The sequence below is a fragment of the Natator depressus genome, chromosome 3 (assembly GCF_965152275.1).
Source record: "Natator depressus isolate rNatDep1 chromosome 3, rNatDep2.hap1, whole genome shotgun sequence".
NCBI lineage: Eukaryota > Metazoa > Chordata > Testudines > Cheloniidae > Natator > Natator depressus.
In genome coordinates this window covers 85,304,340-85,329,636 of record NC_134236.1, presented here as the reverse complement: position 1 = coordinate 85,329,636, position 25,297 = coordinate 85,304,340, and the positions used below count along the sequence as shown (strand labels likewise).

Here is a 25,297-nt window from a genome sequence, read left to right as displayed (position 1 = left end):
TGGTAAATGGAAATGTTACATCTAGGAACAAACAATGTAGGCCATACTTACAAGATGGGGGACAGTATCCTGGGAAGCAATGACTCTGAAAATTTTTTTGGAGGTCGTGGTTGATAATCAGCTGAATATGAGCTCCCAGTGTGACACTGTGGTCGAAAGGGCTAATGTGATCCTTGGATAAATAAACAGTGGGATCTTGAGTAGGAATAGAGAGGTTTATTTTACCTCTGCATTTATCATAGAATCATAGAATATCAGGGTTGGAAGAGACCTCAGGAGGTCCTCTAGTCCAACCCTCTGCTCAAAGCAGGGCCAACCCCAACTAAATCATCCCAGCCAGGGCTTTGTCAAGCTGGGCCTTAAAAACCTCTAAGGATGGAGATTCCACCACCTCCGTGGGTAACCCATTCCAGAGCTTCACCACCCTTCTAGTGAAATACTATTTCCTAATATCCAACCTAGACCTCCATCACTGCAACTTGAGACCATTGCTCCTTGTTCTGTCATCTACCACCACTGAGAACAGCCTAGCTCCATCCCCTTTGGAATCCCCCTTCAGGTAGATGAAGGCTGCTATCAAATCCCCCCTCACTCTTCTCCTCCGCAGACTAAATAAGTCCAGTTCCTTCAGCCTCTCCTCAAAAGACATGTGCACCAGCTCCCTAATCATTTTCATTGCCCTTCTCTGGACTCTCTCCAATTTGTCCACATCCTTTCTGTAGTGCGGGGCCCAAAACTGGACCGAGTACTCCAGATGTGGCTTCCCCATTGCCGAATAGAGGGGAATAATCACTTCCCTCGATCTGCTGGCAGTGCTCCTACTAATGCAGCCCAATATGCCGTTAGCCCTCTTGGCAACAAGGGCACGCTGTTAACTCATACCTAGCTTCTCGTCCACTGTAATCCCCAGGTCCTTTTCTGCAGAACTGCCGCTTAGCCAGTTGGTCCCCAGCCTGTAGCAGTGCCTGGGATTCTTCTGTCCTAAGTGCAGGACTCTGCACTTGTCCTTGTTGAACCTCATCAGATTTCTCTTGGCACAATCCTCCAATTTGTCTAGGTCACTGTGGACCCTATCCCTACCCTCCAGCATATCTACCTCTCCCCCCAGCTTAGTGTCATCCATGAACTTGCTGAGGGTGCAATCCATCCCATCATCCAGATCATTAATGAAGATGTTGAACAAAACGTGCCCCAGGACCAACCCCTGGGGCACCCCGCTTGATACCAGCTACTAACTAGACATCTAGCCTATTTATCAGTTTATACCCATTGAGCCCGACGATCTAGCCAGCTTTCTATCCACCTTATAGTTCATTCATCCAATCCATACTTCTTTAACTTGCTGGAAAGAATACTGTGGGAGACCATATCAAAAGCTTTGCTAAAGTTAAGGTGTATCACATCCGCTGCTTTCCCCATATCCACAGAGCCAGTTATCTCATCATAGAAGGCAATCAGGTTGGTCAGGCATGACTTGCCCTTGGTGAATCCATGTTGACTGTTCCTGATCACCTTTCTGTCCTCCAAGTGCTTCAAAATAGATTCCTTGAGGACCCGATTCAAGATTTTTCTGGGGACTGAGGTGAGACTGACTGGTCTGTAGTTCCCTGGATTCTCCTTCTTCCCTTTTTTTAAAGATGGGCACTATATTTGCCTTTTTCCAATCATCCTGGGCCTCCCCCGATCACCACAAATTTTCAAACATAATGGCCAATGGCTCTTCAATCACATCAGCCAACTCCCTCAGCACCCTTGGATGCATTGCATCCAGCCCCATGGACTTGTGCGTGTCCAGCTTTTCTAAATAGTCCTTAACCTGTTCTTTCACCACTGAGGGCTGCTCACCTCCTCCCCATACTGTGCTGCCCAGTGCAGCAGTCTGGGAACTGACCATGTCTGTGAAGACCGAGGCAAAAAAAGTATTAAGTACTCCAGCTTTTTCCACATCATCTGTCACTAGATTGCCTCCCTCATTCAGTAAGTGTCCCACACTTTCCCCGACCTTTTTCTTGTTACTAACATAGCCCTGGTGCAACCGCAGCTGGAATACTGTGTCCCGTTCCAGTGCCCACAATTCAAGAAGGATGCTGATAAATTGGAGAGGGTTCAGAGAAGAGCCACGAGAATGATTAAAGAATTAGGAAACATGCCTTATAGTGATTTACTCAAGGAGCTCTATGTAGTTTAATAAAGAGAAAGTTAAGTCGTAACCTGATTACAATCTGTAAGTATCTACATAGGGAACAAATATTTAACAATGGGCTCTTAAATCTAGCCGAGAAAGGTATAATACAATCCAATGGCTGGAAGTTGAAACTAGACAAATTCAGCCTGGAAATAAGGTGTAAGTTTTAACAGTGGAAAGTAATTAACCATTGGGACAATTTACCAGAGGTCACTGACAATTTTTAAATCAAGATTAGATGTTTTTCTAAAAGATCTTCTGTAGGAATTATTTTGGGGAAGTTCTATGGCCTGTGTTATAGAGGAGATCATATGAGATTATCACAGTGGTCCTTCTGGCCTTGGAATCTGTGAATCAACTCCATGAATACTTTGTCAAGACTGAGATATGTTTATTCTTCTATTGTATTCTCTTATGTCTTCTATAGACAGCTCCGTTTGGGGCGGGGGGGGGAGGAAGGGAGGGATTTGTGTTGCTTAATCCATGTATTCCCCTCTTGGATATAAAGCATTAAGTATTATTTATCCCTGTTGAAGATTTTTTTAATCTTTTGCACCACCTTCCTTCTATAAAATCCAATTAAACGTTAATTGCATCTCATAATCATGTCAAGTGAGCACAGCAATTTCAGTGGCAGCATGGTGTATGTATGTGGTAGATACAGTATCATTAAAGTGATAGAACTCAGTAAAACTGCACCTGAATGACAGCTGATTACAAGCAAGGGTCTTTCAAATCAGACAGGGTGAAACTAGAAATATTCTGAATAAATCAGAGTGGCAGGGTGAGGGTGGGAGAATCATTTGTTTCCATGGCTTACAAATATTTATAGATATTGATGGTATTTCTTAACACACGTGTGTTGCATTCTTCTTTGCTCCTGGCTCAAATGTAAAAAATTCTTATTACATAGTGAGAGGATTATATATTTTCTCTCAGTTAAGATGCCTGTGCATAAGCTGATGGAGTCTTCCATTTCTTTCTTGGAAGCAGTAGACATTTTGGCAGCAAATTGTGATTTTTGAAAGGTTTTGCTCATAAACATTGCTGATAATTAAGCATTACGTCATGAGACTGCTAAACAAAAAAAAATATTTAAAAGTGTAATTAAGCATTACATCATGAGACTGTCAAACAAAAAAATTATTTAGAAGCGTGAAAAAAGCACTTATAAAGATCAAACACATGGGATCATGGAAAACTTCCTAACTAACTCCCTTTTAAAATTCAAATACCAAAACCAAACATTTTTTGAAATGTAGCCAGGAAACAGATCATGAGTATGTCTCATACTTTAGACTAAAATTTTATTGAAAGTTCCTGGGCTTCGGGCAGTCCTTTACTCTGTAATTGAGAAAATTGCTAAAAAGAAAGTTCAGGTCTGAAGGAATATACACACGTTTATGCTTCATTAAGCATTGTATATCTGATTCAAGTTTTGCCCTCTTATTCTAGCATAGGAAAAGATGGTTCCTTGGTGATTTTGGCTGCCTGGCAGTTTGAATTACCTCACTACAATCTGGATCTGTTGCTCCATGAAGAGGTCCGTGATTTACAATTTGTGTTTTTAAGCATAGGCTAGGAAAACCTGCACCTGCCCTTTAACCTGGCCTTTGCATATGCTGAGTTAAATTTTATATTATGGCTTCAGAATTTTAGCAGGACAAATGATACCTTGTGTATGCTGCAGCTTATTAATAGATTATCAGATGATTGTCACAGATGGCCGTTGATGGAGAAAATGTGGAAGTAAATGGTCTCCAGGGGAAAATCATCATAGGTCAGATTAGTACCAAAGAGAAGTTGGCCATATGTCTGAAATGTCTGAAAGCCCACCTCACCCCCAGACCTTCAAATGAACTGTCATGTTATTTCAAGTAACCATGAACGATGTTATAAGACTTTCTTTGTTTTAAGGTTACTCTATTTATTGAATCTCTACAGTGTATCCTGGGTCCTATTGCAGTGAGTCTTACTTAGAAAATATCTTCAGGATAACATTTCTCTTGCTGTCCATTACAATTCTGGGTTTCAAGAGTCAACTTGTAAAGGGACCATAGTAAAATGTATCTAAAGAGTTATTTTTATTATGGTAATTTGAAGGCAGTAGTTGTCTTGTGGATGTAAGTGAAGGGGATAAATGTAAAAGCACAGACATCTCAGGATGCCATTTCAATTTTTCACGTGCTATCACCTGTAGAATGTCTCTTTGTGCAGCAGCAGCTGGCCCATTTGTTGGGAATGGAATCAGCAGATAATATCTATGCTATAGAAACATAAACATGGCATCTCCATGGATCTATCCTTAATATGAAGAGAGAGGATGGTCTTGTGGTTAAGGAGTTGGACTGGAACTCAGGAGATCTGGATTCATTTCCTGGCTCTGCAAACTTCCTGGATTACATTGGGGAAGCTTTTTTGTTTGCTTCAGTTCATTATCTGTATAATGTAGATAATAGTACTTCCTTTGTCTGTCTTGTCGATTTGGTTTGTATCCTCTGTGGGGCAGGGACTGTTTCTCAGTACGTGTTTGTGCAGTGACTAGCACAGGGGTCGGCAACCTATGGCACGTGTGCCAAAGACAGCACGCGAGCCAATTTTTAATGGCACGCTGCTGTCTGCCGGGGACAGCAGCATGCAATTAAAAATCCTGCCCGGCCCACTTTTCTCCGCCCCCGCTCACTGCTCTCTCCTTGCAGGGCAGGCAAGCTTCCCCCTCCCCCTGCCACTTCCCCCAGCGTGCTGGGTTCCTGCCCCTCCTTCTCCCCCTCCCTGTGGCTAATCAGCTGATGGCCCTTGCTACAGAGGGGGAGAGGGAAAAGCAGAGCCGCAGCACGCTCTCTGCTCCGGGGACATTGGGGAAGGGGGTGGAATCATCATATCCCCTCCAGCCCCCTGCCGTGAGCTGCTCAGGACAGGGGGCTGGGAGCACCCCCATGACCCCAGCCCACACCCCCAGCCCTCTGCCCTGACCCCTGCACCCCCCCCCACACGCCCCCAGCCCTCTGCCCTGACCCTGAACCCCCCCAAATCCCCAGCCCTCTGCCCTGACCCCTGCACCTGCCTCACACACACCCAGCCCTCTGCCCTCACCCCTGCACCCTCCACACACCCCAGCCCCATGCCCTGACCCCTGCACCCCCCCACAACCCCAGCCTTGACTCCTGCACCTCCTCACACACCCCCAGCCCCCTGCCCTGACTCCTGCACCCCCCACACATACCCAGGCCCCCCACACCCCATGCCCTGACTCTTGCACCCCCACATCCACATCCACATTCCTACCCCCACCCTGAGCACCAAACGGGAGCTCCTTCACCCTCCCCACTACCACATTCCCACCTGCACCCCTCGCATCAAATGGGAGTTGCCCAGGTAAGCGCTCCACACCCAAACCTCTTGCCCCAACCCTGAGCCTCCTCCCTCATTCTAGCTCCTGGCCAGACCCTGCACCCCAACCGCCAGCCTGCTCCTTCACCCCCAGCCCTGTTCTCAGTGCACTCCCACCCTCAGCTCAGTGCAGAGAGAGGAAGAGAATGGGCCAGAACCAGGGAGAAAGTAGGTACCTACTCTATGTGGACAGGGCTGGGACCCTAGGCCGGCAGAGGGCTGAGCGGGGCCGGCAGCCGGGACCCTGGCTGGCAGGAGCCGGCGGACAGAACCCCAGACTGGCAGCGGGCTGAGCTGCTCAGCCCACTGCTGGTCTGGGGTCCCAGCCGCTGGCCCCGCTCAGCCCGCTGCCGGTCTGGGGTTCTGGCTGCCAGCCCCTTGTCAGCTGGGGTCCCGGCCGCAGGCCCCGCTCAGCCCGCGGCTGGCCTAGGTGAACGGAACCCCAGGCCAGCCGCGGGCTGAGCAGGCCGGTGGTGTAAGTTCAGCATTTTAATTTAATTTTAAATGAAGCTTCTTAAACATTTTGGAAACCTTGTTTACATACAACAATAGTTTAGTTATATAATATATAGACTTATAGAGAGAGACCTTCTAAAAAACACTAAAATGTAGTATTGGCATGCGAAACCTTAAATTAAAGTGAATAAATGAAGACTCGGCACACCACTTCTGAAAGGTTGCCAACCCCTGGACTAGCACAATGGGACACCAGTTTCAGCTGGTGCCTCGTAAGGCTACCACAAACAATTATTACAATAATAACATCAAATACTCTTCTTGGTGGACAACTGAAGCAACTAGACTGTGTATTGGAGATGTTCTTGGGACCAGAAGGGCAGGAATCCTCCTCACCAGCCCATGAAACTGCTCCACAGATGCAACTCCAGCCTCAGGGATGGAGTTTTCTCTGTGCTGCCTTTGCCCATCCCTCTCCCACCACAGGAGGAATGACCAGTGGATCCACAGAGCAGTGAATCCTCAGCTCCCAATTCCCACTGCACAGTGGTATGCAGGGAGCCTCTGTGGAGCGGTGTTGCACAATTTGGAAGGGCCCCTCCCTCCCATGTGCTTTTCTTCAAACATGAGTAAAATATTGATCAGCTTTAACAAGAAAAGTAAAGATGTTTGAACATTTGGAAAGGAAGCAAAATCCTGTTTAAAGAGTGAAAAGGGAAATATTGGGACAAAGTTAATGTTTACAGATCACTTGTTTTAGACAACAGGGTTGTTGCCTGCCCTTACAACAGATGGGAGGTCACAGCTCATGCATTGCAAGTCACAGTGCATGGAAAATAGCCTCTGGATATGTAATGCAGTGTAAGCCCATGCTTGAGCTCAAGTCTAACCCCCTTCATGTCTACACTGCAATTGCGCTAAAACAGGTCTTGAACCCAGGGTTCCAGGATCCTGCAGGGCTGAAAGGTCCAAGCTCCTGTCAAGCTGGGACCCTGGGGTTTGAGCCCTATTGCTATGCAGTGTCGATGCAGCCCTTCTTGACGTGGGTCCCAGGAGTCAGCCAGAAGTATCCCACAATCCCATGAAACAATTTCCTTAGTCCTCGCGATCTCAATAATCTGCAATCGACTTTACTGAAAACGGAAGCCATTGCCCTTGGCAAACAGCAGCAGCTCAGGTCAGCGTTAACCCATCTCCAAGCACAGTATCAGAGTGCCTCCTGGGTTTGCAATGGAGAGTGAACCAATCAAGCTTTTTGCAAAGCAAGCTGCTTCCTGGTCACAGAAGCACAGCCAAATTTTGGTGACTCTCTGGTGAGAGGCAAGTAAAACCGGGGACTTCAGCAAAAGCAGCAGGAATGACCACATGTACCAGCAGATAGCTACAAAAATGGCAGCTCTGCAGATTTTCCGGATGCGTGATCAGTGCAGGGAGCATATTAAGAGGCTGAAGAGCGAGTACTGGAAGACCAGGGACAAGAACTGCACTTTGGCCAACTTACCAACAACATGCTCATTTTGTGATGACTTTGACCGGATTCTGGGCACTGCACCCAGCACAGAGCCAACCGTGCTTTATGACAACCTGGTCAGCTGGGATGGTGCCCTGCTGGCTGTTGAACCCAGCCTGGGGACTGATGGAAGTCAGCAGCAGGCTCCCAGTGAGGAGTATGAAGTGACTCTTTTAATGAAACCAGTCCCAGAGCAGGCTGTGAATCAGGAACAACAGCAACTTCTTGGTCCCTACTCAGAAGAATTGTTTGATCCCCACCCTGAGGAACAGCCCACTGCCGAGCTTGCAGAAAACCCGGTGGAGACAGAAGGTGTCCCAGAGCCCAGTAAGTGTATGACTCAAATGTACAGTTTATTATTACAATAATGGGGGTGGTGAGGGGATTTCTGCTGTAAGAAGCATTGATAAGCCCTGGCTACCAGGGTGTGGCCACTAATGACTGACTGTATCACAGCATCTGGGTGTCCCCTCTTTCTCTCCCCCACCCGCCTCCCATGTGGCATTCAAAATGGCAACTTGGAATTTCAAACATTCATAAACAGCTGTAAAGGTTATTTTAACTGTTAAGTCACAGATGTTTGTCAGGGTCAGTCATGTTTTCCTTCCAGTAATAAGAAACTTGCCACTCTGTAATCACTCCTCCAGGGTCTATGGACCCACCTGTAAACAGTGAGCTGAGTTGGTGACTCAGTATTCTATTCCCAAACCTAGTCCATTTCAGTTAGAGGTAATCCATGCAGTTTGCAGGCCACCAGATCATTTCTCCCAAGTACAGGTGGGGTGTCAGTTTTGTTCCCACTGATGCAGATTTCAAAGCGTTTGCATGCAGCAATAACAGGATAAGCCATGTGTGAGCTAGTGCAGCATCCTGTTAATTCCATCATGGATTCTGACTCAATCCTGGCTGTTGATAGCTGCAAACTATTCCTGAAGGAGGACCTCCAGACAGTCACATTGCATGGAAGGGTGTATTTTCCAGGTCCCCCATAGAGCTGACTAGTCCACTCCACTCACAAATGTGCTGTACGTTTCAATACTTCAGCTGCATACACTGCAGGTTTCCCTCCAGCAGCTAGGAATAACATCTCCCTTTGCCATTAAGCACCACACGGACAGTTATGCCTTCCAAAATATGAAAGGCCTGACAAGACAGAAAAAGCCTTTTTCAATAAGGGCACGAAACAACCTGCCCCTGCTCCATATGGCAATTAGTTAAGAAATTTTTATGAAACAGAAAAAGGTTATAATTTTAAACTTACCATTGTTTCTGCACTTCTGTAACTGCAATTAACAAGGCTGTCCAGAGACAGTACGAGGACTGAGGCATCTCCTTTACAATATGTGTTAGTTCACTTTAGAAATGTTACATTTTATGTCCTTGATATGCCACCAAAATTAATTCAGTGCTCCTCCACTGAGCTGATGTAGACAATAACCCTCCATTTCTTGTCCTATTTCAGGACCCTCAAAAAATACTGCCTACTTCTTCTTCAGGAACTCAATCTGTGGCCCGGCATACCTCCACAGACTGTTCCAAAAGGAAGCATTTCTGTGATGAAATTATGGTTGAAGTTCTTGCAAAGGCAGACCAGCAGGTCCAGTACCAGAAGAAGAGGGACAGCATGTTTACAGGCAGGAAGAAAGGTTGAGGCTCGCTGCACAGGTGGAGGACAGGGTTTCAGCAAGGGAGCAGAGACTTCCAAAGCAGTTCCTGGAACAGGAACGGAGGCTGAGGGAGGAGGACAGTGCTCAACAGACAGAACTGTTTCAGCAACTCATCTCCATAATGGCTGCAAGAGACACATCTCTTGCTGCCTCCCCAACTCCATGATATGAGCACGTGCAATGTACCCTCAGTCCATTAGTAGCTTGGACAACTCTGTGTCAGGGTGGCCCATGCACTCAGGACTCATGAGTGGCTGGGCAGGGCAACTAAACCCTGTGTAGCCTTCCTTCATCAACCCCTGTCCGGTGGAAACCTCCCCTCCCCTCTTCCGCTGCTATGTGAGGGGAAAATGTGTAAAGAAGGGAAAGAAGAATGTAGGGTCAGCGGTGATGTAGCAGTAGGGGGATTGTATCGTGTATTAACTATTTCCTGTTCTTTTTGTGTGTGTGTGGGGTGGGGGGGTTTGTAATGATAGCTGGCCTGCCAAACGCTGTGTGTGTTTTACTATTTTAGGACATGTTTACAAATAAAGGATGTTATATTTTCACAAAAGTATACTGCTATGTCTGCATCACATCATACAATCATGATTTGAGATGATAGAGCTAAAAATGTGTTTAGGAGTAATTAAGCACCAGTAAGAAAACCAGTAAGAAAACCATATTCCTCTATTTAGCTATTCACATTTTAATACATTCCATCTGTACACCCATTCTACCCTCTCCCCCAACACATAACCAAATTCACTATTTATCATGTCATTCAGACTTACTTTGCATGTCAGTCAAGCCTACATCTCTCCCAAGCACTGCCCCCCACCAAAAAATTAATAAGCCACTTTCCCCCCACAAGCACATTCCTATGGGTACTATTCCCCCTCTTCCATTGGGCCATGCAAGTCCATAATGTGAGAACACCAAGCAACACTGACTTCCGTTGCAACCAGCTCCCTCAGTGGTAGTTGCAGTTTCTGGCTGGGGGTACTAATCCAGCGACCCGTCATTGTCATAGGTCTATTCAGGGGGAAATGGCTCAACTCTGGCTTTACAAAGGTTGTGAAGAGCACAGCAAGCCACAGTACTGCAATCAGCACTGATGACATTGGAATCCAAATAGACACCTCCAATGGGATTTTAATCTGCCAAAAGCACATTTAGCCACCATTCTACACCTGCTGAGAATGTAATTAATCTTTCTTTTGCCAGGGCCTCTGAAATTAGGGTGCGGTTTTGTAAGTCAAAGCAAAAGGGATGCATGGGCTCCCCCACAATAACAGTGGGGACAGTAATGCTGTTTAAGTAAATGTCATTTGGTGGGAATAGTGTCCCAGCCTATCATGAATGTAGATTCCTGAGCAGCAAAAAACTCTAGCATTGTGAACTTTTCAAGTACAGCCCTTGTAAACATTCATAAGTAGTACCCTTTGTGGTTTGTGTACTCGTGCTCCTTGAGGAGGGCAAACTATGGGCATGTGACTCCCATCGGTGGCTCCTGGCACAGTTAGGAAACCCCATTCTCTCAAAGCCAGTAATTACCTCCAGAATATCTTTAATGCCTGCCACCTTGGGGTAACCCACACTCCTGATTGCCTCAGTTAACTACCACTTTACCCACAGTCAACTTTCCAACCCCAAACTGGCTGGCAACAAACTTGTAGCAGCCAAGGGTAGCCAGCTTCCAGACCATTATAGCAACCTACTTCTGGACTGGCAAGGATGACCTCAGATGTGTCTCTTTATGTTGGGGACAAGCTGCTCACAGCGCTCCAGAAATGTAGCTTTCTTCATGTGAAAGTTCTGGACCTACTCCTGGTCATCTGAGGTCTGCATGACGATGTGATCCCACCAGTCTGTGCTTGTGGCATTGCTCCAGAAGTGGTGCTATGTAGGGGGCATCAGCGGCTATGCAGTTATATTGAGCAGCATCTGCCAGTGCGAGTCTGAAATGGTATTCCAGGGTACTCCTCCTCCTCTGCTGCCTCCTCTCCTTGCAGCTCCATCGGGAAATCCATCAGGTACTTTTGGGGGGGACAGAAAACATCGCTAATATGTCCACAAGTGCCTCAGATGCTGTGCCAGTTTTCTGACACAGGAGTGAAAGCGCAAGAAAAAGAAGTTCATCAAAAGGCACCTCGTCCAGGTTGCTGGCTCGGAGAGCTGGGAGTGCCCAGACCAAAATGACGGCTTGGCAGGCTGTGTTTGGCAGGCTGTTCAGACTTCCTGCAGCATGCAGGGCTGACAGGAAAATTTTCCCACATTGTACCACAGTCCTAGGGCTTGAGTGGCCACATTTTGTGGGGAGGGAGGCTTTTGGGACTCTGGGATATGATTACTTTGACTTGGATCTGCACACTGCAGTGTGGATGTCAGAACTCTAGGTTCGAGCACGTGTTAGAAAAGTCTTAATGTAGGGTTAAAATACAATGTAGATGCTCAAGCCCAGGGTTCCCTAACACGGGTCAGCTGACTCAAGTCCCACTAACCCTAGGCTTACATTTCAGAGTAGACATCCCCACCGGGGCTGTTACTCCCTCCCTTGCAGGGGTACAGACTGGGCCTTTGCTTCACCATCTCCCATCCCAGGGTGCCAGCCAGCACAGCCAAGCTGAGCTGGAGGGGGAAATAGTCTGCTATTGGTATAGACCTACTGGATCAATTTTGATCAGCTCCTGATGCAATGCAGCTTACTCAGAGCAGAATGTAATGTTGCAATCTAGTCCACTGTGAGAAAAAAAATCAGAAAACCTCGAGAGAGAATGCCACAGAGATTCTTTAACATCCCACCATATGAAAGAGAATCTCATTTCAGACAAAAAGAAAAGGAGTACTTGTGGCACCTTAGAGACTAACCAATTTATTTGAGCATAAGCTTTCGTGAGCTACAGCATGAAAGCTTATGAAAGCTTATGCTCAAATAAACTGGTTAGTCTCTAAGGTGCCACAAGTACTCCTTTTCTTTTTGCGAATACAGACTAACACGGCTGTTACTCTGAAATCTGTCATTTCAGACAGTTAATGCCAGAGTTTTATTTTCTCTGTCAACTAGCAGTAAAGATAATTTTTGGGTGCAATGGAACAATGGGTGCCCTGTAATTCTACTACTCTGTGGAGTACCTGCAGTGGTCTACATTTCAGAATAGCTGACTCAGCTGTTTGGGTGCCCCTGGTTTTGCCTGAAAACTATTGCCAGACTTCATTCTCATTTCAGCTTTCAAACATGTCAGATCTACAGCTTTCCTGTCATCACAAATGTTGTGTAGCCACATGAAATGTTTGAATCATTCTGAAAGATTCCACACTTTTCCCTCCCAAAGTGTCCACTTAACTTTCTGACATCAGCAGTTTCAACATCACACTTTGAAATCAGAGTATCAATGGTCTGTGCCACAAGTGGGTTTCTTGATATTCTGGCTTCTGTGACATGCAGTGTGGGACACGAATTCTTGTTTAATAGCAAAAAGTGAAAGAAAGCCAAAAAAACATGTGTGTGTGTGTGTGTGGGCGGGGAATGTAAGGTTACTGTTTGGCTGTTGCTGCAAAAGTTTCTAAAATGTTCAGCATCTCTTCACTGTTACAAAAAAAAAAAAAAAAAAAATGAAAAACCAAGACCAAAACTCTCCTACAGATTACTTGGCTCATATTCACTCACAGACTGTGTTTACTTAGAAAGCAAAAATATGAACTTGTGATAGGAGTTCAAGGCAAAAATTCCATCTGGTCTGGAGTTCCTGTCTAATAATCTTTGTGTTTGAGCTTCATCTTTCTTTCCTTCTATTCTTGCTAGGGTTGCCAACTGTCTAATCTCACAAACCCAAACACCCTTGCCCTGCCCTGAGGCCCCACTCCTTCCCTTCCCTGAGGCCACACCCTGCTCACTCCATCCCCACTAGCCCCCTTTACTCACTTTCACCGGGCTGTGGCAGGGGGTTGGGGTTGGGGTGTGGGAGCAGGTGCGGGCTCTGGGCTGGGGCCGAGGGGTTCAGAGGGTGAGAGGGGGCTCTGGGCTGAGCCTAGGGCAGGGGCTTGGGGTGCTGGAGGGAGCTCAGGGTGTGGGTTCTGGGAGGGAGTTTGGGTGCAGGAGGGGGCTCAGGTCTGGGGCTTGGGGTGCTGGAGGGATTTAGGGGTATGGACTCTGGGAGTTTGGGTGCAGGAGGGGGTGTGCAGTGCAGGCTCCGGGAGGGGGCTCAGGGCTGGAGCAGGGGATTGGGGTGCGGGATGCAGGCTCTGGGAGGGAGTTTGGGTGTGGGAGGGGACTCAGGGCTGGAGTAGGGGTGCAGTAAGGGTGAGGGGTGTGGGCTTCGGCCGGGAGGCGCTTACCTTAGGTGGCTCCTGTTCAGCAGCGCAGCGGGGATAAGGCAGGCTCCCTGCTTGCCCTGGTCTTGGGTCGCTCCCAGAAGGGGCTGACACGTTGCTGTGGCCCCAAGGGGGGTGGGCAGGGTTCTCTGCACGCTGTCCATGCCCCGATGCTGCAGCTCCCATTGGCCAGGAACTGTGGCCAATAGGAGCTGTGGGGGAGGAGCCTGCCTGAGCCCCGCTGCACTGCCATCTGAGGTAAGTGGGACCAGGGGGCTCCATGCGCTGCCCCCTTGGTGCGCCATTCCAGAAGTGGCCAGCACATCCCTGTGGCCCCTGGGGAGGTGCAGGTGCCACCCCCACAGCTCCCATTGGCCACAATTCCCAGCCAATGGGAGCTGCGGAGTTGGTGCTGGGGGCAGGGGCAGCGTGCTGAGACCCCCGCCCCCAGCAGCCACAGGGATGTGCTGGCTGCTTCTGGGAGCAGCGTGGGGCCAGGGTAGGCAGGGAGCCTGCCTTAGCCCCACTGTGCCACCAGACTTCTAGTGGCCTAAAATCTCCTGGGTTGTCTTCAGTAGCCTCTGGGAGATAGGGCCTGATTCCAGGACACTTTCAACGAAACCAGGAGCGTAGGCAACCCTAGTTCTTGCCCATCTGCTATGTCCCCCATATCACTACAATGGTTCCTGTACCTGAGGAGAGAGGGCTGCAACTTCCTCTATAGCCTGTCAATATTGCTGTGTCAGTCAGCTTAATGGAAGGCTCTTTCTTCCTCCTATGATTTCAGCTCTGACAGTGTTCAGTCTAGTCCAATTAGTTTTACTTCCTTTAACTTTATTGTTTTGAGACTTTCTTATTTAAATGAGACCCTGCTGGGATCACAGACCGCTTTTGCTTTTGTTTTTGTTTTGTTTGTTTACTTGATGCAAAACAGTGTTATGAAAAAACCATGGTTGTCTTCCTGGAATTTTCAGTTAATCACAAATGATCAAGGGAAGCTAGACCCCACCTAACTTATTATAAGACTAATGGACTGTCACAATGCAAAGAATAATCTTTTTGGTGAGGCTCAGTCATAGGGAATTTGTCTTAATTTTAATGTAAGATTTCTCCATATACTTTTGTGTGTGTGTTTGAGGGAAAGAGCAATTTCTAAAATGACAAAAGCATGCTGCATTTAGGGAAGGTATTGCTGTTGGGAGTGCAACACCTTGTTGGTATGTAAACACATTTCTGAAAGACCTTTCCTGTCCTACTTTCTGTGGGAAGTGTTGTTTGAAAAGCTGACAGGATCTCCAAGGTTTTGAGCTGATGGGCCCCTCACAGAGTATGCAAAGCATCCACTGAAACTAGTTCCCTGTGGAGATGAAAATGAAGAGTTATAATACTATGGGCAAAAATGCTGCCATTTTTCAGGAAAATAAAGAATTCTGAAAACTCTTTTTAGGCGAACATGAAAGAATAAAGGACCTTTTCTTTTAAAAATGCAGACTACCATATTGAATTATAAAACTAGACTTTAAAAAAAGAAAAGATACTGATTGTCTAGGTTTATTGCTTATAATCACTGTTTGCAGTGTAAGATCCCCATATATTACCAGAAACTGAAGTGGAATGGTATGTTCAACTGCGTTAAATTTTATAGTGAACTATTGTAGGATTTTAGCCATTCACATTCTGATTTTCTACATCAGTAACAAATTTTAGAAAACTTTTTTATATTTAAACTTATATCTCATTTAATATATTGTGCCCCTGCATTTTATGCTTTTACTGAGAGATGCCATTCCTTTAAGTGTTTTTTCTGTATTTACAGACTATACGATGGAACGTAGACCTGCAGCCTTGGGCAAGTCCAACTCCTTCCCTGAATTATGAGGCCTTGAGGTTCCTGAAGTATATCACCACACCTCAGGTTGGTTTCCATTTCGATATCCAGTTTGAAAATAATTTGCAAAACACAATCAATTATTCCCCCCAAAAAGATTCTTCAACAAGAGTTACAATGATTTCCACTCCCCATGGAGCTGAAGGTTGCATCTTGTTTAGATTATGTATATTGTTTCTGAAGCTGTGCAACTTAACAATGATGATCAACTTAAATATGATGGTTAAAAGAGAGGCTAGAAAGAGACTCTCCTTTCCATTGAACATTTATTTATAAAATCCATCATTGCTACCTGTGCCTCTTCTCGAGTACAGTACATCTGAAATTTCAGAAATAGACACACAAGGGCTGGGGGGTCCCAAAAGTTTTGTGGCAGGCACTGGAGGACCTTTAAATAATCATTTGGTAGCCAGGCACATTTTCTTCAAAAATATGCATTCTAGGTACTCAACCAGTTTAGGAGAAGTGGCAGGTCCCCCTATATATTAAACAGGTTTCCCCAGTAATGTCAATAGCGATCCAATCTCTCTGTAGCAAAATATTCTTCTATTCACCCCAAAAAAATGGTGGGAGTAGAGGGAGAGAGGTTAATTTCTGAGATGCTGAACACTTAGAACTCCAGTTGCAGTCAAAGGGAGCTGCAGGTGTTCAGCACATCTGAAAATCAGGCCTGGATGTCTTGCTAAAGATGTAACTTTTTACAATGACATTATATGTGTATTTCACCCCAAGAAAGAATGGGAAGGGCTGCTAGATGCCCATAGTTTAGAACAGGGTGGGTATTTTATTATCCTTATCTACCAACAAGTAATCCCTGAACATCTGACTTGCAACTTGTCTATTCTGTGTCTTGCACCTAGGAATAACAAAGAACTTTATAAGATTGGTGTTTGTGTCACTCCCATAAGAAATTTTTTCTTTATACAGTGTTTCTGAGGATGATACCTGGAAATATACCACTGTCCCTGTCTGTTGGTAATTGTGAGGGTAACACAATCCCTGCTTATTTGCAGACCTATGGGTGCCCTAGCTGTATGATTAGAAGTACCTGAATCATTTTTACAATGATGTCTGTGCCCCAAACACTCACTAGAATGAAGTATACTGAGAAAGCAGGAATGAAGATGATTCAAATGAAGACAGTAAGATCTAAATGGAACCAAATTAATTATACTTCTTGTTGTCAAGTAGAGATGCTTAGCCTGAAGCAGGCTTAGAGCACAGAAAACAGTCCTTATTCAGTGACTTAATACATTGTGGCAGACTCTGCTAGTTGGGTCAAAACCTACAAGAGCATCAATTAGTAAAGAGTTTATAGTTTTTGACATAGCAATCAAGAGGTTCAGTTCCCAGAATGATGACTGACCTCTGGGGCAGGCATAAGTGAAATCAAGAAATAAAAGAAACCCTCATTGCTGATCTAACAGATGCTACTGAATTAATAACTGATAATGATAGCCCCATAAGAGGAGTAAATGCCACAAGAAATGAAAGATATTTACAGAATTGGGCATCAGGTCTTGTTTTTCTTGTGGACTGAGCAAGTTTCAATGAAATGAAAGACCAGTGCCGCCAAATCGAGAAGATATCATAATCCCTTGCCTGAGCAAGGTGTGGACCTGGGAAGGCACTTTAAATACTAAGATTAGATTATCATGAAAACCTTAATATGTTTCATTAATTATTATTTGTATTAAAGTAATACCTAGGGGCCTCAACCAAGATTGGAGCTCCTTGTGCTAGGCTCTGTATAAACACATAGTAAGAGACAGTCCCTACCTGAAGAGCTTACAATCTAATTAGATAATACAAACAAGGGTGGTGGAGGAGAGGGGAAACAGGCCCAGAGAGGTGAAATGTGTTGCTCAAGGTTATACAACAGGCCAGTGGCTGAACTGGGAATGCAACCCACGGCTCCTGGCTCCCTGTCTGGTGTCCTCTCCTCTTGCCCATGCTGACAAGAGCTGTTAAAAGCTTTCCAAATTCTGAGCATTGTAATTGCTTGAGTATCATGAGTCAATTAACTCAGAGCATTCTGAAGTTTATTTATTTTGCTGCAAATCGATTTCCTGTGGAATACAGATTTTTTTTGTATTTTAAAATGAGCATCAATATATTATGTGCTTGTTATTGCAATGCCATTTATTTGCTGATTTTTGTATGACTGAGGGTATGTCTACACTACGAAATTAGGTCAAATTTATAGAAGTCGGTTTTGTAGAAAGTGTTTTTATACAGTCGATTGTGTGTGTCCCCACACAAATGCTCTAACTGCATGTAGTTGGCGGAGTGTGTCCACAGTACCGAGGCAACCATCGATTTCCGGAGCGTTGCACTGTGGGTAGCTATCCCACAGTTCCCGCAGTCTCCGCCGCCCATTTGAATTCTGGGTAGAAATCCCAGTGCCTGATGGGGCTAAAACATTGTTGCGGGTGTTCTGGGTACATATCGTCAGGCCCCCCTTCCCTCCCTCCTTCTGTGAAAGCAAGGGCAGACAATCGTTTTGCACCTTTTTTCTTGAGTTACCTGTGCAGACGCCATACCATGGCAAGCATGGAGCCCCCTCAGCTAACCGTCACTGTATGTCTCCTGGGTGCTGGCAGACGCGGTACTGCATTGCTACACAGCAGCAGTTTATTGCCTTTTGGCATCAGACAGTGCAGTATGACTTGTAGCCATCGTCAATGTAGTCCTGGGTGCTCTTTTAACCGACCTCGATGAGATCGTGGCGCCTAGGCAAACATGAGAGTGACTCAGCCAGGTCATTTCCCTTTTAAGTTTCATCTCATGGCGATTGAGTCCTACCGGCAGTGCACTGTCTTTTAATCAGCAGCCAGCAGAAGACGATGGCCAGTAGTCATACTGCACCATCTTCTGCCGAGCACCCAGGAGATGACGATGGCTAGCGGTCGTACTGCACAGTCTGCTGCCAGCAAGATGTATAAAGATAGATGAAGTGGCTCATACCAAGAAATAGACCAGATTTGTTTTGTATTCATTTTCTCCTCCCTCCCTCTGTGAAATCAGTGGCCTGCTAAACCCAGTTTTGAGGTCTATCCTTGAGGTTTTGAGTTCTATCCTTGAGGGGACCATTCAGTTTCTCGCAAAGCCACCCCCTTTCTTGATTTTAATTCCCTGTAAGCCAACCCTGTAAGCCATGTCATCAGTCGCCCCTCCCTCCGTCAGGGCAACGGCAGAGAATCGTTCCGCACCTTTTTTTCTGTGCAGACGCCATGCCATGACAAGCATGGAGCCCGCTCAGATCACTTTGGCAATTAGGAGCACATTAAACACCACACGCATTATCCAGCAGTATATGCAGCACCAGAACCTGGCAAATCGAAACCGGGTGAGTAGGCGACGTCAGCGCGGTGATGAGAGTGATAAGGACATGGACACAGAATTTTCTCAAAGCACGGGCCCTGGCAATGTTGGCATCAAGGTGCTAATGGGGCAGGTTCATGCGGTGGAACGCCGATTCTGGACTCGGGAAACAAGCACAGACTGGTGGGACTGCATAGTATTGCAGGTCTGGGACGATTCCCAGTGGCTGCGAAACTTTTGCATGCGTAAAGGCACTTTCATTGGAACTTTGTGACTTGCTTTCCCCTGCCCTGAGGCACAATAATACCAAGATGAGAGCAGCCCTCACAGCTGAGAAGCGAGTGGCAAAAGCCCTGTGGAAGCTTGCAACGCCAGACAGCTACCGGTCAGTCGGGAATCAATTTGGAGTGGGCAAATCTACTGTGGGGGTTGCTGTGATGCAAGTAGCTAACACAATCAAAGATCTGCTGATATCAAGGGTAGTGACCTGGGAAATGTGCAGGTCATAGTGGATGGCTTTGCTACAATGGGATTCCCTAACTGTGGTGGGGCCATAGATGGAACCCATATCCCTATCTTGGCACCGGAGCACCAAGCCGGCGAGTACATAAACCGCAAGGGGTACTTTTCAATAGTGCTGCAAGCACTGGTGGATCACAAGGGACGTTTCACCAACATCAATGTGGGATGGCCGGGAAAGGTATATGACGCTCGCATCTTCAGGAACTCTGGTCTGTTTCAAAAGCTGCAAGAAGGGACTTTATTCCCAGACCAGAAAATAACCGTTGGGGATGTTGAAATGCCTATAGTTATCCTTGGGGACCCAGCCTACCCCTTAATGCCATGGCTCATGAAGCCATACACAGGCAGCCTGGCTAGTAGTCAGGAGCTGTTCAAATACAGGCTGAGCAAGTGCATAATGGTGTAGAATGTGCATTTGGACGTTTAAAAGCACACTGGCGCAGTTTACTGACTCAGTTAGACCTCAGCGAAACAAATATTTCCACTGTTATTACTGCTTGCTGTGCACTCCACTATATCTGAGAGAATAAGGGGGAGATGTTTATGGCGGGGTGGGAGGTTGAGGCAAATCACCTGGCTGCTGGTTACACACAGCCAGACACCAGGGCGGTTAGAAGAGCACAGAAGGGTGCGGTGCGCATCAGAGAAGCTTTGAAAACCAGTTTCATGACTGGCCAGGCTACAGTGTGAAAGTTCTGTTTGCTTCTCCTTGATGAAACCCCCTGCCCCTTGGTTCACTCTACTTCCCTGTAAGCTAACCACCCTCCTCTCCTCCCGTCGAGCACCACTTGCAGAGGCAATAAAGTCATTGTTGTTCCACATTCATGCATTCTTTATTAAATCATCACACAAATAGGGGGATAACTACCAAGGTAGCCCAGGAGGGGTGGTGGAGGAGAGAAGCACCAGGAGTGGTGGTGGAGGAGGGAAGGACAAGGACACACAGCACTTTAAAAGTTTAAAACTTTAAAACTTATTGAATGCCAGTCTTCTGTTGCTTGGGCAATCCTCTGGGGTGGAGTGGCTGGGTTTCCGGAGGCCCCCCCACCGCGTTCTTGGGCGTCTGGGTGAGGAGGCTATGGAACTTGGGGAGGAGGGCGGTTGGTTACACAGGGGTTGTAGCGGCGGTCTGTGCTCCTGCTGCCTTTCCTGCAGCTCAACCATACGCTGGAGCATATTAGTTTGATCTTCCAGCAGCCTCAGCATTGAGTCCTGCCTCCTCTCATCACACTGCCGCCACCTTTGAGCTTCAGCCCTCTCTTCAGCCCACCACTCACTCTCTTCAGCCCGCCACCTCTCCTCCCAGTCATTTTGTGCTTTCCTGCACTCTGACATTGTCTGCCTCCATGCATTCGTCTGTGCTCTGTCAGTGTGGGAGGACAGCATGAGCTCAGAGAACATTTCATCGTGAGTGCATTTTTTTCGCCTTCTGATTTTTCGCTAGCCTCTGGGAAGGAGAAGATCCTATGATTCTTGAAACACATGCAGCTGGTGGAGAAAAAAAAGGGACAGTGGTATTTAAAAAGACAGATTTTATAGAACAATGGGTACACTCTTTCACAGTAAACCTTGCTGTTAACATTACATACATAGCACATGAGCTTTCGTTCCAAGGTTTCATTTTGCCTCCCCGCAGCGTGTGGCTAGCACCTCCCCGCTACCCCCTCCCTGTGACTAACAGCGGGGAACATTTCTGTTCAGCCACAGGCAAACAGCCCAGCAGGAACGGGCACCTCTGAATGTCCCCTTAAGAAAAGCACCCTATTTCAACCAGGTGACCGTGAATGATATCACTCTCCTGAGGATAACACAGAGAGATAAAGAACGGGTGTTGTTTGAATGCCAGCAAACATACACTGCAATGCTTTGTTCTACAATGATTCCCGACTACGTGCTTCTGGCCTGGAGTGGTAAAGTGTTCTGCCATGGTGGATGGAATAAGGCTGCCCTCCCCAGAAACCTTTTGCAAAGGCTTTGGGAGTACATCCAGGAGAGCCGCGAATGCCAGGGCAAATTAATCATTAAACATGCTTGCTTTTAAACCATGTATAGTATTTTAAAAGGTACACTCACCAGAGGTCCCTTCTCCGCCTGGCGGGTCCGGGAGGCAGCCTTGGGTGGGTTTGGGGGGTACTGGCTCCAGGTCCAGGGTGAGAAACAGTTCCCGCCTGTCGGGAAAACCGGTTTCTCCGCTTGCTTGCTGTGAGCTATCTACAACCTCCTCCTCATCATCATCTTCCTCATCCCCAAAACCTGCTTCCATGTTGCCTCCATGTCCATTGAAGGAGTCAAAGAACATGGCTGGGACAGTGGTGGCTGAACCCCCTAAAATGGCATTCAGCTCATCATAGAAGCGACATGTTTTGCGCTCTGACCCGGAGCAGCTGTTCGCCTCTCTCGTTTTCTGGTAGGCTTGCCTCAGCTCCTTCATGCGGCACTGCTTCGGGTCCCTGTTAAGGCCTCTGTCCTTCATGCCCTGGGAGATTTTGACAAATGTTTTGGCATTTTGAAAACTGGAACGGAGTTCTGATAGCACGGATTCCTCTCCCCATACAGCGATCAGATCCCATACCTCCTGTTCGGTCCAGGCTGGAGCTCTTTTGCAATTCTGGGACTCCATCATGGTCACCTCTGCTGATGAATTCGGCATGGTCACCTCTGCTGAAGAGCTCTGTATGGTCACCTGCAGCTTGCCAAACAGGAAATTGAAATTCAAAAGTTCGCGGGCCTTTTCCTGTCTACCTGTCCAGTGCATCTGAGTTGAGAGTGCTGTCCAGAGCGGTCACAATGGAGCACTCTGGGATAGCTCACGGAGGCCAATACCATCTAATTGTGTCCACAGTACCCCAAATTCGACCCAGCAAGGCCGATTTCAGCGCTAATCCCCTTATCGGGGGTGGAGTAAGGAAATCGATTTTAAGAGCCCTTTAAGTCGAAAGAAAGGGCTTCGTCGTGTGGACGGGTGCAGGGTTAAATTGATTTAACGCTGCTAAATTCGACCTCAACTCCTAGTGTAGGCCAGGGCTGAATGGGGCCGGGGAGAGAAGAAAAGCCTACATTCGTGCTCACGGCTTAGTGAATCTTGGGGACAGCATGAAGAAAAACTGTTTAAGTTTTCATTAATTTACCATAGGTATTATGAGCTAAAGAGGGGAAAAATGCAGCATGCAGCCCTCCAAATGGTAATTTTCAAGATAATGGTATTTTAAAGATTCATCATAATCATCATCATCATGTTCCTATTACGCCTCTGGCGTTTAGGGCAATGATGAAGCTCCTCCGCTCCTGTCTGTTTCCTGCAAGTTTTTCAGTAGCTTCCCAGCTGTGCCCCAGGTTTTTCAGCTCGGCTTCCACAGCTCTTCGCCATGTTTTCAGGTGGCCTCATTTTCGCTTGCCTTCAGGTGTCCATCTTATTGCTACTCTTGTGATGGAATCAGTTTCCATCCGAAGCACATCACCAATCCATCTCCAGTGCCTCCTGGCAATGATGATGCTCAGATCCTCTTATTTTAAAGATTAAGCCTCATTAAAAGTGAGTGTTTTGTTTATTTGTAAACAGAGGATATGGATAGTGATTGCTAGAGCTCAGCCTGAATTGTGACTTCCATTCTAGTGCTGTTATTTAGTTGTTCTGTCTCATCAGTTCCAGAGAGGTCTGTGTCTGTTCTTTCCTAGTGTTGGTTGAGATTGGAAATTGGATGAGAGCTAGCTGTCTGAGGCTCTACCTGGACAAAACAGAAGACATCAACTTTTTGTTTGCCTGTAAATTGCGTAGCAAACCTATGGCACTATATAAATAATAACAGTGAATCACAGGCCTGTAGATCAGTGGTTCTCAGCCAGGGGTCGGGGGCCCACTGTGGGGCCCTAAGCAGATTTCAGGGGGGCCTCCAAACAGGGACAGCATTAGACTTGCTGGGGCCAGGGTAGAAAGCTGAAGCCCCACTGCATGGGGCTGAAGCCCAGGGCTCTGAGCCCCACCACCCAGGGCTGAAGCTGAAGCCTGAGCAATGTAGCTTTGCAGGGACCCCTGTGGCATGGGGCTCCAGGCAATTGCCAGGCTTGCTACCTCCTAATGCCGATCCTGGCTTTTATATGCAGAAAACCAATTGTTGTGGCACAGGTGGGCCGTGGAGCTTTTATAGCATGTTGGGGGGCCTCAGAAAGAAAAAGGTTGAGAACCTCTGGTCTAGATAATCAAGTGTTACGAGATTTTTTCCAAAATGATACAAAATGCAGAATTCAGTCCAATGTTTGAAAGGAAAAATAAATTGACTTTTATGCTCAAGTGAATTGTTTTTAGGGAAATCGATTCAGTATATAATACTGAAGCTCAGTTATTTGCCTTTAATATTTGTATTGGTCTTAGGAGGGATTTTTCTGATCCATGACAGTCTTCATCCAACAAAAGAAACAAACAAGGAAAAAACAAGCAGTCTTTATAGCCATGGACCTGATTGTAACTCAGATTATAATTAAACAATTTTTAATTTTCCTACCCTCCACCTTTCCCCCACAAAGTAAACCAAGAGTAAATTTAAAAGATTGGTGTTCTGCACGTTAAAACAAAACCTCTTCTGATTTCAACAGATTTCATGTGAACATATGAATATGAACAGCCTGACAGATAACTCTGAAACCATAAAGAAGCCATGGTCAATCTGTCTTGATGACAGGTTCAGTTTAGTTCATCGAATCAAAAGCAAGCAATGCCGTCTCTATTCACTTGGGTAAGTACTCCTTTTGGAGGAACAGAAAAGCATTTTAACATGAATGCATTTTAGCATGAAAAGGCCCTTTCTTAAAGCAAAGTGTAACAGTATTATCTAACAAAAATTTGGGTTTTATTCAGTTGCCTTTAGTACTTGTTGACAAGTGTTGGTCCCTGTTGTGGAATGTGATTTAAGAAAAAACCTTTCTTTCTGTGAGGTCCTTCCCTTTTCTTTCTCATATTCAACATGACAATGATGCACATGATGGAAAGTAAAGAATTAATAATTTAAGAGTGATGGTTCCATTAAAGGAAGATGAAAGTTAATGAGGCCAACTGAGAAGCAAACGCTTCCTTCTCTAAGCAGGAAATTCTTGTATAATTACCAGTTACTTCAAAGGAATTATTTGTAAAACATCTTTCTCCACTCCCCAGCCAAGAATCAGATTTTCCAGGGTGAGAAAGCACGCTATGTGGTCAGGAGTGACAGAGCACTTGTGCTGAAGTGATAAATAATAAAAACATTGTGGCCTTCTTGTAAAATGTTTTAGTCAGTTTAGTGTTCACAAAATGTTGAGATTGAAATTCACGTAGTTCACCAAACTGTCATTTAATTAAACTTTGTTTACACTGTCCTAGACCAGTTTCAAAACAGTGACGTAGTGAGAGAATCCATCTCCCATTGCCCTGAGCCTGCACAATTTATTTCTATGATTTTGATAGTGTGGATTTAATAATGAGCAAAAAGTAATGAATCCATTCCCTTCAAGATTGGAATAACTGAGAAATGTGTTCGTGTATCAGTGATTATGACAGGGCCGAGAGTAAAAGGGCTATCAAAGTCAAAGGGAGTCTTTCTATTGACTTCAGTGGGCTTTGGATCTGAGGAAGTAAGAGTCTGTGACCAAAAACAGTTGGGTGAGAAAGTTTTCTCATTGGGGAAAATTACAGGTGAGTTCTGAGTTTTCACCCAGAGAGAGCTCCTCCTCCCTACTGTTTTCTTCTTCTTTTCTGAAGTATTTACACAGCATATTTCAAACAAACATGTAATTTTAATACCAAACAAAGTTTAGGTATGTCTGAGTTTTTCACAAGTTTTTTACCTTCATCATGAAGATTTTTTGCTAGGCTAGCCTCATAAGATGCGCATGTGTATGTGTTTGTGTGTGTATACTTAATCATACACCCAAGCAAAATACATCCCATAAAGCAATTTTTTTTTTTAAAAAGAAAGTACTTTATGTTAAAAAAAGCAGGCTTTAATTCCCTCAGACTCTATTTATAGTCTTTCAGACTCATTGCCACTTAATTCTTCTGTTCTTTGGTTTATGACTGGCAGAAAAGTAATTTT

General features: G+C 45.9%; 1 protein-coding gene across 1 annotated transcript in view; it reads left to right on the top strand.

Moving 5' to 3' along the window:
* METTL24 (methyltransferase like 24) overlaps positions 1–25,297 on the top strand; it is a 90,466-nt gene that overhangs the window by 28,931 nt on the left and 36,238 nt on the right. The window contains exons 2-3 of the mRNA XM_074948235.1: positions 15,318–15,416; positions 23,826–23,965. Coding sequence (XP_074804336.1) covers positions 15,318–15,416; positions 23,826–23,965 — 239 coding nt within the window. The remainder of the gene's footprint in view (positions 1–15,317; positions 15,417–23,825; positions 23,966–25,297) is intronic.